Source organism: Erinaceus europaeus, chromosome 12 (genome assembly GCF_950295315.1).
Source record: "Erinaceus europaeus chromosome 12, mEriEur2.1, whole genome shotgun sequence".
In the NCBI taxonomy this organism is placed as follows: domain Eukaryota; kingdom Metazoa; phylum Chordata; class Mammalia; order Eulipotyphla; family Erinaceidae; genus Erinaceus; species Erinaceus europaeus.
In genome coordinates, this window is record NC_080173.1 from 15716455 (window position 1) to 15731670 (window position 15216).

Sequence of the window (15216 nt, forward strand, 5' to 3'; positions counted from 1 at the left end):
TTTGTTATCCTGGTTGTTTTACCATTGTTGTGGTCATTATTATCGTTGTTATTGATGTTGTCGTTGTTGGATAGAACAGAGTGAAATGGAGAGAGGAAGGGAAGACAGGGGGAGAGAAAGATAGACACCTGCAGATCTGCCTCACCTCCTGTGAAGCGACTCCCCTGCAGGTGGAGAGCTGGGGGCTGGAACCGGGATTCTTCCTTTGGTCCCTGTGCTTTGCACCACCTGCGCTTAACCCACTGCGCTACTGCCCAACTCCCTGATCTTTGCTATATATGTAAATATATATATATGTAAATGGCCTTTGAAAAACATAGAACAAAGATGTCATTATTCTTCTGCCAATTCAGTATGTATGTTTTTAAAAGTAGTTAAGGAAAGGAGTCGGGCGGTAGTGCATTGGGTTAAGCGCAGGTGGCACAAAGCACAAGGACCAGCATAAGGATCTCGGTTCAAGCCCCCGGCTCCCCACCTTCAGGTGAGTCGCTTCACAGGTGGTGAAGCAGACCTGCAGGTGTCTATCTTTCTCTCCCCCTCTCTGTCTTCCCCTCCTCTCTCCATTTCTCTGTGTCCTATCCAACGACGATGACAACAATAATAACTACAGCAATAAAACAATAATGGCAACAAAAGGAAATAAATATTTTTTTAAAATAGTAGCTAAGAAAAAAAAAACGAGTACCAAAGTAAATGAAATGTTGTTGCAGATTTACATTTCTTAGGATATAATGCACTCAAGCATGCACACGTGTAAAACAACAGGGTGTCTAGAAAAGTATGTAGAAATATAAAAAGGGTTGCAAGTATAGTTAGGGCAAGTACTTTTTGAGAATGGGGAATGACAGCAGTTAATTTTAATATTCTATTTTTTTGTAAAAAAAAATGAATGGGGCTGGGGAGATAGCTCAGCCTGCTACAACACCAACTTCCATGCCTGAAGCTACAGAGACTATAGGTTTAAGCGCTGGCACCATTTATGCCAAAGTTTAGTATTACTCTGATCTTTTATTTCCCTCTCTCTCCTATTTCATTTTTTTCCCAATAAATAGACCTATTTATTTATTGTTGTCAGAGTTTTCTCTGGGACTTGAAGCCTGCACAGTTCCACCACTCCCAGTGGACTTTATTATTATTTTCCTTTATTGGGGGGGATTAATGGTTTACAGTCAACAGTAAAACACAGTAGTTTGTACATGTGTAACATTTCTCAGTTTTCCACAAAACAATTTAACCACCACCCCCTGCCTTCATGTTTCAGGACCTGAACACTCCTCCCACCCCAGAGCCCTTGACTTTGGTGTGATACACCAAGACTTTTTTTTTTTTAGATAGAGGTGAGAGACACAGAGGGAGAGAGTAATAGAGAAGGAAAGAGGAGAGACAACACAGCACTGCTCCATGGATCGTGAAGCTATCCCGGTGCAGGTGCACCCATGTGGTGGGTGGCCAGGTGGCAATTCATGTTCTCAAGCCTATCAGATGAATTAACTTCTGATCCCATAAGCAAATGTTAAAAAAAATGAGTTTACAAAGATAAAGTGAAGTAATGATTGCAAACAAAACAAAACAAAACAAACAAACCTCCCCCCCAAAACAAGAAGACCATGCCATATATTTGCAATTATTAGTATTTTGTAATACAATAGCTGAAAGGTATATTCTCATGACAGCATCAGTGAACCATATAACCTGTTTATCTCTGTTGTAACTGTGTTTGATGAAAGAAGTGTATGTTGAGGGGAGATAGCATAATGGCTGGAGGCTCCAATGTACCACCTAAGGTGTCATCGTAACTCAAAGCTGAGCAGCCCTCTGGTTAAAAAAAAAAAAAGTAAAGAGCTATACTTAAAAAAAAATTATTTATTCCCTTTTGTTGCCCTTTTAAAAAAATTGTTGTAGTTATTGTTGTTGTCATTGTTAGACAGGACTGAGAGAAATGGAGAGAGGAGGGGAAGGCAGAGAGGAGGAGAGAAAGATAGACAGACACCTGCAGACCTGTTTCAGGGATTGTGAAGCGACTCCCCTGCAGGTGGGGAGCCGGGGGCTCAAACCGGGATCCTTAAGCATGTCCTTGGTGCTTTGCGCCACCGGCGCTACCAACCGACTCCTTTTTTTAGTTTTTTTTTTAAGTTTTTTAAAAAAATATTTATTTATTCCCTTTTGTTGCCCTTGTTTTATTGTTGTAGTTATTATTGATGTCGTTGTTGTTGGATAGGACAGAGAGAAACGGAGAGGAGGGGAAGACAGAGGGGGGCTAGAGAAGGATAGACACCTGCAGACCTACTTCACCGCTGTGAAGCAACTCCCTTTCAGGTGGGGGGCCCGGGGCTCGAACCGGGATCCTTTTGCAGGTCCTTGCGCTTGTGCCACCTGCGCTTAACCCACTGCGCTACCGCCTGACTCCCTCTTTTTTAGTTTTTTTTAAAAAGTATTTATTTATTCCCTTTTGTTGCCCTTGTTGTTTATCGTTGTTGTTGTCATTATTGCTATTGTCGCTGTTGTTGGATAGAACAGAAATCAAGAGAGGAGGGGACGACAGAGAGGGGGAGAGAAAGACACCTGCAGGTCTGCTTCACCGCTTGTGAAGCGACCCCCCTGCAGGTGAGGAGCCCGGGGCTCGAACCAGGATCATTTCGCCGGTCCTTGGGTTTAGCGCCATGTGCCCTACTACTGCCGGCCCCCAGAGCTAAACTTTCAAACGTGCTGTCAAAGAATGAAGAACTTTCTCATGGATAGTATAACAGCAGTCACAGTTTATTTCCTGGCATTAGTAAATAAAAAGTATAATGCTATGGGGCCATGCAGTGGCACAGCTGGTTAAGCACAGGCATTATGGTATGCCAGGACCCAAGTGGTCCCCACATGCAGGGGGAAAGTTTCTTGAGTGGTGAAGCAGGGGTCCAGATGTCTCTGTCTCTTTCCCTATTTCTTTCCCTCAATTTCTCTCTGTCTCTATCCAATAATAAATAAATAACATACTTAAAATATATTTTAAAACATGATTTTTAAAAAAGATTTTATTTATTTTATTAATGAGAAAGACAGGAGGAGAGAGAGAAAGGGCCCAGACATCAGTCTGGTACGTACGTGTGCTGCGGGGGACTGAACTCAGGCCCTCATGCTTGAGAGTCTAGTTCCTTAACCACTTAGCCACCTCCCGGACTACTTTTTTTTTTTTTCCTCCAGGGTTATTGCTGGGCTCGGTGCCTGCACCATGAATCCACCGCTCCCGGAGGCCATTTTTCCACCCTTTTGTTGCCCTTGTTGTTGTAGCCTCGTTGTGGTTATTATTATTGCCATTGTTGATGTCGTTCGTTGTTGGATAGGACAGAGAGAAATGGACAGAGGAGGGGAAGACAGAGAGGGGGAGAGAAAGATAGACACCTGCAGGTCTGATTCACCGCCTGTGATGCGACTCCCCTGAAGGTGGGGAGCCGGGGGCTCGAACCGGGATCCTTACGCTGGTCCCTGCGCTTTGCGCCACATGCGCTTAACCCACTGAGCCACCGCTCGACCCCCTAAAAAAAAAACAAAACATGATTCTTTTAACTTGTAGGAATGAAATCCTCTGCTAAGTATAAAAATTCTTTCTACACCAGAACATCAGGGGTGGAGATGCCCCAGCTGCTGGTGAAGATGCATGAACAAGTTCTACCTACTGTACATTTTGAAAAATAAAATAAAATAAAATAAAAATTATCAAAAAATTCTTTCTAATGAAGCTAATTTGGAATGATGACTGCTCAGCTCTTGCTTATGGCTCTTGATTATGGCGAGACTGATCTATTTTACTGATATCATGGACTCCTACAAGCATAATTTTATATAATCCTCAGAGAAGTTCTATGAGTTTAAATTGCAGTATTTTCCTCATTTATAGAAACAATATCTGAACCACACAGAGATGTAATTTTCCCAAGGTCTTACACCTGGGAAATGGTCAAAACTGGATTAAATTTGGGTCTGTTTCCCTGTAAAACCAAGTTATTAAATTTTTTCTAATAATCTTAAAAACCTTTGGTAGATGTGAAGTGAATTTTGGTGTGTGTGGGTTCAGCAAATTCCCTCCAAAGATAAAATAACTTATTTGGGTAGTAACACTATGTTGTTTTGCTAGGTGTGCGACCCAGGTTCAAATCTGCCCCCTCTCTCCCTGTGGCATTGAAGGAAGTTGGTTGTGGCTTCTGTTTCTCTCTGAGAAAAAAAAAAGGTGAAGTTATCCCCTAATGACTGGGGAGATAGTATAGTGGTGCTTTTAAAAATATTATTATTTTTTTTAGTTTTTTCAATGAAACATCAGAGACACCAGAGACACCACACACAGAGACAAGAGAGTCACTAGACACACACACACACACACACACACACACACACACACACACACACACACACACACACACACACACCCAGAGAGATAATAGCAGTGGTTCTATAAAAGACTTTCATGGCTGAGGTCCCAGGCTCAACCCCTGGCGCCAATATAAGCCAGAGCAGTGCCTTGGATATAAAACAGATTAAACAGAACAAACACCCTACAGGTGGAAGTGGAGATGTTTATGTTTAGTGAAATAGGATTCAAGAACTACCAGATGATTTCACCAGGAAGTGAAATCTAGATAACTGATGCATATACACTTGCAAAAAAAAAAAAAAAAAAAGCAGGCAATTGGTCTCTAAGACTGTGAGAACTATGGAGGTTATCTTTGGACCAGTGGGGGCACATAACTCTGGTGTGGAACTTATACTGTATAATCTTCAAATCTTTCTTTTTGGTAAATATTTATTTATTTATTCCCTTTTGTTGCCCTTGTTGTTTTATTGTTGTAGTTATTGATGTCATCGTTGTTGGGTAGGACAGAGAGAAATGGAGAGAGGAGGGGAAGACAGAGAGGGGGAGAGAAAGATAGACACCTGCAGACCTGCTTCACCGCCTGTGAGGAGATGCCCCTGCAGGTTGGAGCCGGGGGCTTGAACCAGGTTCCTTTGAGCCACCTGCGCTTAACCCGCTGCGCTACCGCCCGACTCCTTTCTTCAACTCTTCTAAACCACTGTTCATCATAAATAAAAATGATGTGAAACACAACTTCCCGCAACATTATGCCTCTCAGTTCTATTCCTCAGCATAAAACCACACTCGGCCCTCCTCCCCCTCCCTTTCCTCTCCCTCCCCCCCCCCCCCCGCAACAGCGAGCGTCCCATCTCCATGGAGACTCACGTAGGGCGGGACTTCCTTTCAAGCACAAGCACTTCCGCTTTAAGCCGGAAGCGCTCTGGCTCGCGGGGGAGAGTCAGTCGGGAGCTGAGGCGACCGCGCAGCGTGGCTGCGAGAGCGACCCGGCTGCGGTACTTGAGGACTCCGGCGGGCGCAGAGATGTTGACTCCCGCCTTCGACCTCAGCCAGGACCCCGACTTCCTGATAATAGCCATCCGCGTGCCCTACGCCCGCGTCTCCGAGTTTGATGTCTACTTTGAGGGGGTGGACTTCAAGTTCTATGCCAAGCCGTACTTTCTCAGGCGAGTCTCCCCCGGGGCTGCTCTGGAGAAGAGCTCTTTGGAGGGTTCATTCATTCATTCATTCATTCATTCGCTCTTCCAGAGAAGATGCTGTTCCAGAGACCATGGAATGGGGTCTCTCCGGGAGCCCCTTCCAGATGCTGCAGAAGCTCCTTCTGCCTCCCTACACCTCCCTGCCACAGAGGTTTCGAAACCATTTCAAAATCCGCGCCGGTTCCTGCTTGGTCGCCCTCGTCCTCCGCTCCCCGACCCCCACCGCCACCCCCTTTTCTGTTTTCAGCCTCGTCTTTGCGTACCCGGGACTTTGTCCGTCCACTTTCTGGCTGGCTGCCTCTTGGCTGCTTCCTAAAAGTCTCTCTCTTTTTTTTTTTTCCCTTGACCCACTTGATACCAGACTTGTCTGATTTTTCTTCCTCACGCCGTTGTCTCCTCCTTCTCTGGTTGTGCCCCCTGTAATTGGGGTTGTCAGCTGTCCCCCAGTCTTGGTGCTGAGTCTTCAGAACTTGTCCGTGCTTGTTTCCCCCCCCCCCCCAATCTCCTTTTAGAATCATAGACAAACAGTGGCAACACTTTCTCAAAAACTACCCCTGTGGGTGTCCTGCGTGGTGGCGGACCAGGTTGAGCGCATGTGTTGCAATGCGACAGGACCCGGGTGCAACTCCCCCACACACACACGCACAGGGGACAAGCTTTGCGAGTGGTGAAGCAGGGCTGCACGTCTCTCAGTCGCTCTCCCTCCCTATCAACACCTTCCCTCTCAGATTCTGGCTGTCTCTATCCAATCAATTAATAAAAACAAAACTAAAAACCACCCCTGTGGCATTTTAGCCACATCTTAAGTGCTTCTTGAGCGTCATCTCATCAAAGGTGGCAAGGATTCTTGGAGACAGTCACTATTATTAGCTCCATTTTTACAAGGAACCTGGTCATTCTAGTCTTCCTAAGCATCACCAACCCCTTGTGCTTCCTTTTCCTATTGAATAAAATCTGTTCACTTGACCTTTCTCGCTCAAGTATGCCCTAGCCGACCATTCCTGCCTAAATATTTTGGAAATATAAACTTTCCTCTTGGGCTGTCCCAGTTCCTTCATGGGGCCTGAACCAATTTCACTCAGATATTCATCATGCCCTAACTTAATCCACTTACTTGAATATGTTTTCCTTTTTCCTCCCCTTTGTTTACATAATCATTTGCTTTGTTGGTCAAGTTCATGATTGTATTGGTTAAGACAGTTCCAGAAACCTGTTCAACTTTGACAATTAGTTTTTTCGTTTTGGTTATCAAGGATCAAATCCAGGACCTCACATATTGAAAAATATGTGCTTTCTCACTGAGCTGTATCCCATGTCCAAATTTAAAGGGAATAGACATGGACTCACAATATTTGGAGGAGTGATGGGAGATGAGCTGTGTTTTAAAAACTTTTTTTTTTTTTTTAAATACAGTTTGCATGGTCTCAGAGGTGGCACAGTGGCTAGATTGTTGGACTTAAAAGTTTGTGGTTCTGAGGTTAATCCGCACCATCACATGTACCATTGATGCTCTGGTTCTCTCTTTCTGCCTCTCTTGTGCTATGGTATACTAGAGATGAATACATATTTGGTAATGTCAGAGCTGGGGCTCAATTCAGCTTCTGGTAGTTAGTATTTATGGCCATTGTAACAAACTTATTAGTAAATTAATCCCATATGCTGGACTTAGAAGGGACCTTGGTTTGGAAGATGCTTTGTAGTTCAGAGAAACGTTGGCATTAAAATAGTGAAGTCCTGGACCTTTGGATTTGGCCAGTTTTATTTATTATTATCTTATGGGACAGAAACAGAAATTGAAGGGAAAAGGAGAGGCAGGGAGAGAGAGAGACACCAGTAGCACTACTTTAATACTTGTCAAGCTTCTCCCTGCCCTTGTGGATTGGGGGCTTGAACTGAGGTCCTTGCACATGGTAATGTGTGCTCTGAGGTGCACAACCGCATGACCCCCGGTCAAGTTTTGAAAGACCATTCCTGTTAGAATAGGATGGAGTGTGGAGTAGGAAGTGGTATGAAGGGAAAGGTGACATAGAGCCCCTGTTATCATGCCTGTAACTAACCATGAGTTCAGTATTTAGTAGGTATTACTCATAAGGGACTACTGTTACAGTTATCTCTTTCTGGGATTGGAATGGTGATGGCCAGGGACTGACAGAACTGAGGAGTTTAAATGGTCAGATCAGTATCAGGCATCTTCTTCCATGAGATAAATGACATTCATATTTCTGTTTTAGGAAAGTTCTTACGTGGCTTCAGTGAGAGGCTGACTGAATCATGGAAAAGTAGGCAACAGGGACATCAGTTAATTTCCTTTAGTAAGAAGGGGGGGAACCCCATATAGTAATAATGGAATTTGCAAAAATTGCTTTTGCTTTCTACTTTAAAAAAATTAGTAATTTGCCTAATATAAACAGTTGGTTTTGTTATTTCTTTATTGCTTCTTTTTTGCTTATTTGTTTGGAAGTCAGAAGACTTTTGTATACTCTGCTGTATTAAGTACTAAGTAGGTACTTCATTCATTAGGAATGTGTAAGTTCTATAATACTGATGACACATACTTATTGTGACTTTTAAGTATCTATTTTATTGGTGACGAGGTAGTATGCATACCAAAAGATTTGTCATTTCTGATTTATTTTCTTCTTGCCTAGGAAAGAAATCTGTTAATAAGATGGTAAAGAAATTGTGAGGGATTTCTATTTAAAATGGCTGATGAATTTCAGTGGATAAATGTGTACTATTGTTTTTTAATTAAATATTTTATTTATTTATTAATGAGAAAGATAAGAGGGGAGAGAGAAAGAACCAGATATCACTCTGGTACATGTGCTGCCAGGGATTGAACTCAGGACCTCATGGTTGAGAATCCAATGCTTTATCCATTGTGCCACCTCCCGGACCACAAATGTGTACTATTGATAATGATCACTTATATTACTTTATAATTGGAGGGCTTCATGAAAAAGGTTAAAAGGTTATCTTATTAAATTTGCAGATTAACCCTTCCTGGGAGAATTACAGAAAATGGAAATGAACAAGGATCCTATGATGCAGATAAAGGTATTATTGCCATTAGATTTAAAAGAAATCTCTGTTTCTTTCACAAGATTGCTGGCTATAGATAGTTACATACAGAGACTGAGCCAGGTCATTCCTTTGGCATACGTAGTGCTGGGATGCAGTGCTTGCAAGTCCAGAGCTCTACTGCTGTGCCACCTCCCTGGCCACCATTAGGTTTTTGTTAACCCCTTCCCTCCCTCCCTCCCTTCCTTCCTTCCTTCCTTCCTTCCTTTCCTTCTTTCTTCCTTCTGCCATGGTTATCACTGGGGCTCAGTACCAGCACTATGAATTTACCACTCCCAGCAACCATTTTTCCTTCTTTTGATAGGACAGAGAGAATTTGGGAAGGGAGGGGCAGATACACGGGAGAGAGACAGAGAGACACCTGCAGATCTGCTTCTGCCTGCTTCACCCCGGCAGATGGGTAGCGGGGGTTTGAACTGGGGTCCTTGTGCATGGTAATATGTGTGCTAACCAGGTGCACCACCACCTGGCCCCCAAAGGTTAAGTCTTTAAACAAAGCCAATCATATCTGGGAATGGGCAGTGGTACACCTAGTAGAGCACACATGTTACTGTGCATGAGGACCCGGCTTCATGTGCCTGGTATCCATCTGCAGGATGGGAGATTTCATGATCGATGTATCAGTGCTGCAGGTGTCTACTTTGTTCTCCCTCTCTCAGTTTTTGTCTATAAGAAGGGGGGGAAAGGGGCCAGATGGTGGCACACCTGGTTGAGTGCACATGTTACAGTGCACAAAGACCCAGGCTGGAGCCCCCAGTCCTCACCTGCAGGGGGACAGCTTCATGAGTGGTAAAATAGTGCTGCTGGTGTCTCTGTCTCTCTGTCTCCCCCTCCTTTCTCGATTTCTGGCTGTCTCTTGCTAATAAATAAATAAAGATAATAAAAATTAAATTTGTTTACTTAATAAAAAAGGGGGCAGGACTGACTGCGGGGAGAGGTAGAATCATGAAGGCACCAAGTGCCAGTGAGAACCTGGTGGCAAAAGCAAAATTTTAAATTACAGTAGGTTATAGAAACAGTACATGTGTAGAAATATTTGTCTTGAGTTTTATTTGCTTTATTTGAGGACACTTTAGTACACTGAATAAGGTCAGATGCTTTAAGTTGAGAACAGTAATAAAGTAGTAAGTTCATCGGGGAGTCTAGTTAAAACTGATAAACCTTGTCAAATAAAAACACATAGAATTTGAATATGCTGGGGGTCGGGCGGTGGCGCAGAGGGTTTAGCGCATATGGCCCAAAGTGCAAGGACCAGCTTAAGGATGTTCAAGCCCCCGGCTCCCCACCTACAGGGGAGTCGCTTCACAGGCAGTGAGGGAGGTCTGCACGTGTCTATCTTTCTCTCCCCCCTCTGTCTTCCCCTGCTCTCTCCATTTCTCTCTGTCCTATCCAACAATGACAACGACATCAGCAATAACAATAATAACCACAACAAGGCTACAACAACAAGGGCAACAAAGGGGGAAAAATGGCCTCCAGGAGCAGTGGATTCATGGTGCAGGCACTGAGCCTCAGCAATAACCCTGGAGGCAAAAGAAAAAAAAAGAAAAAAGAATTTGAATGCTGGTCCTTGCTGCTTATCGCTACGTGCGCTTAACCGGCTGCACTACTGCTTGACCCCCTGGAAATACATCTTATAAGTAGCTACTATTTAATTCCAGGTTAATACTTCTCAGATTGTTGAATTTTAGAGATTTCAACCTGGACTTTTAATATTAGCCTGTCAGTAGGTTAAGGTTGTACAGGGGGACTAAACTAAAGCAGTCTATAGCTTTCCCCCCTCCCCAGAGCAATGCTTAGCTCTGGTTTATGGTAGTGCTGGGAATTGAACCTGAAACCTGGGAGCCTCAGGCATGAAAATCATTTTGTATAACCATTATGCAATTTCTCTGTCCTCAGTTTGTAGTCTTAAGATAATAATTTCTTGTAGAGTTGACAACTGAATCAAAGGTAGAAAAAGTCTGAGTATTTTTAATTTCACTGAATATATAAGGGCATACTTTTAGAACTCTGTGAAATAGAATTCCCTGTTACAGTGACTTATATTCCACATATATATGTAGATATATACATGACATTTTTTTTTTAATTTGCCTCTAGGGCTATCGCTGGAGCACGGTGCCTGCACCATGAATCCTCTGCTCCTGGAGGCCATTTTTTTCCCCTTTTGTTGCCCTTGTTGTTTATCATTGCTTTTATCATTATTGTTGTTAGTAGTATTGTTGTTATTATTGTTGTTGGATAGGACAGAGAAATGAAGAGAGGAGGGGAAGACAGAGGGGCGGAGAGAAAGATAAACACCTGCAGACCTCCTTCTCCACCTGTGAAGGGACCCCCAGGTAGGTGGGGAGCTGGGGGCTCGAAACAGGATCCTTAGGCCAGTCCCTGCGCTTCACACCATGTATGCTTAACCCGCTGCGCCACCGCCCGGTGCTCTATACATGACATTTCTGAGTATTTTAATTTACCCAGACATATAACAAATTTATCTTGAAGGGATTTTCACCATTCGACTGCCAAAAGAAACTCCTGGCCAACATTTTGAAGGCTTGAACATGCTAACTGCTCTTCTGGCACCAAAGAAATCCAGGACTGCAAAACCACTTGTGGAAGAAATAGGTTTGTTTATTTGCAATTGGGAAGAAATATAAACAAAATGTCTAGCATACTCTATGTTTCTTGGGGGCAAGAAATTTAACAAAAATGAAATTGAAGAAAATCATTTTGGTGAAAACATGCAATAACTCATTTAGTGACATATGAGTTAAAAACAAAGAATGTGTTGAAGGAGTGGGTGGTGGCATACCTGGCTGAGTTCACATGATACTGTGTGCATCAAGGACCTGGGTTCAAGCCCCTGGTCCCCACTTGCAGTGGGGGAAACTTCTTGAGCAGTGTTGTAAGTATCTCTCTTTCTCCTTCACCATCCCTCTTTTCTCTTGATTTCTCTTTGTCTCTATCCAATAAATTATAATAATTATAAAAAGGTCTTTAAAAAAATAGAATGTTAGGTCAGAATAATTAAAAAAACATTTTTATATTTATTTTTCCTTAGTTTCCTTTTTTTATTGTTGCTGTAGTTATTATTGATGTCATCGTTGTTAAATAGGACAGAGAGAAATGGAGAGAGGAGAAGACAGAGGGGGAGAGAAAGGGGATACCTGCAGACCTGCTTCACTGCCTGTGAAGCGACTCCCCTGCAGGTGGGGAGTCGGGGGCTCGAACCGGTATCCTTATGCCGATCCTTGCGCTTTGTGTCACATGTACTTAACCTGCTGCGCTACCGCCTGACTCCCAGGTCAGAATAATTTTTATACCAAATGCTATCTCTATCTTTGCCAAAATATTGGTCTCTTGGACTTGAAAGTGTACAAAGGAATGAGTTACGTATTGTTATATGGAAAACTGAGAAATGTTATGCATGTACTATTGTATTTACTGTCGAGTGTAAAACATTAATTCCCCAATAAAGAAATAAAAAAAAAAAAGGAATGAGTTACACAGCACCACCTAGATTAAGAAATGGACTGTGTTTGGGCTGGTAAGATGGATGACTTGCTTAGTTTGCCATGTATACAATCCAGGTTTGGCCTACAGGTACATTATATGAGAGTTCTACAGTCCTGTGGTAAGCTTCAGTGCTGTGGCAAAACCCTCTGTTTTCCTGTGTATTTCTTTTTACTGTCTGTCCGAAACCTGATATGACAAACAACAATCAAATTGACCGTTACTGATAACCTGTCTCTCCTCCCACTACTTCTTTCTCATTTCTTTCCTAGTTAGTCAGTACTTTCAATTTTGCCTGCTTCTGAATTGTACATATTATTCTTACAATACGGTGTTATTTTTGCCTGTTTTTTTTTCCACTTAACCTTTATGTGAGAGTCATAAATAGCTGAGGTATGATTTACTTTTAAAAAAAAACTTATTTATTTATTTATATTTATTTATTTATTTATTTTTTATTAAAGAAAGGATTAATTAACAAAACCATAGGGTAGGAGGGGTACAACTCCACACAATTCCCACCACCCAATCTCCATATCCCACCCCCTCCCCCGATAGCTTTCCCATTCTCTATCCCTCTGGGAGCATGGACCCAGGGTCATTGTGGGTTGCAGAAGGTAGAAGGTAAAACTTATTTATTTTTAATGACAGAGAGACTCAGAGAGAAAGATACACACAGAGAACAACCAGAGCCCTGCTCAGCTCTGGCTTTTGGTGGTGCTGGGGATTGAACCTGCAACTTTGGAGCCTCAGGCATGAAAGTCTTTTGAATAACCATTATGCTGTATGGCATACAGCCTCAGGTATGGTTACTTTCATCTCATCTTTTACTTACAATACCAGTGAGCCTTTGGGCTGCTTCTGTTTCTTCAGCGTGGGCTAGAATAATTATACATATTATTTTATTTGTTATTATTATTTTTTAAAGAATTTATTTATTCATGGGAAAGATAGGATAGAGAAAGAACCAGACATCACTCTGGTACATGTGCTGCCGGGGATTGAACCAGGACCTCATGCTTGAGAGTCCAATGCTTTATCCACTGCGTCACCTCCCGGACCACTCTTTTTTTTTAAGATTTACTTACTAATGAGAGAGAGACAGAGACAGACAGATAGTGGGTGTGTCGCTTGCCCCAAATTATCACTCTGGTATATTTGATGCTGGGGGTTGAACTTGGGACCTCATGCTCAAGAATCTAATGCTTTATTCACGGCATCCTCTCTTGGGCTGCTGTGCATATTCTTTTACGTGTCTTTTGGTGTGCTAGAGCAGACATTTTTCCTATCTCCTTCCTTCCTCTGGTTGCATCTAGTAAGCCCAGCACTTTTACAAAGTAATATTTAACATGTTTAGGTGCTTCCAAGGTTTCTGAGGAAGAGGTGGAGGATGAGGATGAAGAGTTTGATTGGGAAATTGAACAATCTCCCTACACCGAGGAATCCGAAAGTGCTCTGGATCCACAGTGTTGCTATGGATTTGGAAACTTACGGTCTGGAGTCTTCCAGCGGTTACAGGTATGCTGTTTTTCTAAGAGAACTTGGTAATTGAGAAGGTGGGCCAATTGTTGGGAACTATGACTTTAAGTGAAACACTTGTGAATCGTCTCTCCCTGCAGGTGGGGAGTGGGGGGGCCTCGAACCTGGGTCCTTGTGCATGGTAATACATGCACTTGATCAAGTGTGTTACCACCTGGCCCCTAGTCTTTCTATTTTTAAAAAATATTTTATTAATATTTATATATTTATTTATTTTTCCTTTTGTTGCCCTTGTTTTTTAAATTTTTTTTTTACTGTAGTTGTAGTTATTGTTATTAATGTCGTCATTGTTGGATAGGACAGAGAGAAATGGAAAGAGGAGGGGAAGACAGAGAGAGGAAGAGAAAGATAGACACCTGCAGACCTGCTTCACCGCTTGTAAAGTGACTCCCCTGCAGGTAGAGAGCCAGGGGCTCGAACCCAGATCCTTACTCCTGTCCTTACACTTGGCGCCACCTGTGCTTAACCCGCTGCGCTACCGCCGACTCCCCCTGGTCTTTCTATTTTATATACAAATAGAATGGAAGGTTCCTGGTGAGAGTGAATATATCTTTTAATCAATTTTTTTCCCCTGTTCTTGTGTGTATAGGAGGTACTTCTGCCATTTTACCCTTGATGTGAGTAGGTGTTGAAATATATTTTCTTGTTAAAGCGAGATTGTTTGGGGACAAGCAGGGTAGTTCACTTGGTACAGTGCCTTTCCTGCCACCAGCACAATCTAAGTTTGATCCCTTGAAACTGTATGGGAATACTGTGGCACTGAAGGAAGGTTTAGTGCTGTGGTGGTGTCTCTTCCCCTTTCCTTCTCTCTCACTCACACTCTACAAAGGTTGGCTTGCACTGGTCAACTCCCCCTCCAGACAAACAAACAAAAACAAATACTCTAAAAAAAAGAAAAATCCAAACCTATTTGCCAGTTTAGTTAAAAACAAACAAACAAAATCACTGCTTTTCCTTTCTCCTGCAGCCTAGGAAATACTACTTCATTTTAGGTGATTTTTGGAAGTGGAAATAAATGGAATGGAGAGGAGAGATCTTTTGTACATATGCTGTTTTACAGAAACCCCATCTCCGGAGTGCTTATGATAAGTACTTGCGAATCACTAACTTGGAGTCTTTTATTTTAAATGGGAGAAGCAGGGATAAACAGTTTTATTTTCTTCCATTACTGAGTAGAGCATGCTAAAGTTGTTCACTATATGATCTGACAACAGCAAGATAGATCTGAGTCCACCAAGGAAAAATCAAGAATCTATAGTTCTGTTTCTGCCTCCTTTTAGATTTGGGAGGCCAGGCTAATTGTTTAACTACAAGGCAGTTTGGTCTTCACTTTGTAAAACAGGAATAAACGTGCTCTCCTGTATAAGAACATTTGGAAAAATTGGAACGCTTTAGCTTCATCATCACTGAATGATGATGAAGGGTGCTAGGAGACCCCTGCTTCTAAAAATTATAAATTGCTTTCAAGACTTATCAAGGGTAACAGAACTGGGATTTGGTTACCAGGGAATAATATTGATTAAATATTTCCTTCAGAAA

The 15216-nt window shown here is 42.5% G+C and overlaps 1 protein-coding gene across 2 annotated transcripts in view; it reads left to right on the forward strand.

Annotated features, from left to right (window-relative positions):
- The first annotated feature begins 5241 nt into the window (after positions 1–5241).
- SHQ1 (SHQ1, H/ACA ribonucleoprotein assembly factor) overlaps positions 5242–15216 on the forward strand; it is a 121239-nt gene continuing 111264 nt past the window's right edge. Inside the window, exons 1-4 of one of the 2 annotated variants that reach the window (XM_060202859.1) lie at positions 5242–5517; positions 8543–8607; positions 11128–11250; positions 13496–13656. In XM_060202859.1, the coding sequence (XP_060058842.1) occupies positions 5375–5517; positions 8543–8607; positions 11128–11250; positions 13496–13656 (492 nt within the window). In that variant the 5' untranslated portion in view covers positions 5242–5374. The remainder of the gene's footprint in view (positions 5518–8542; positions 8608–11127; positions 11251–13495; positions 13657–15216) is intronic. The other variant, XM_007530741.3, reaches the window with a different exon arrangement.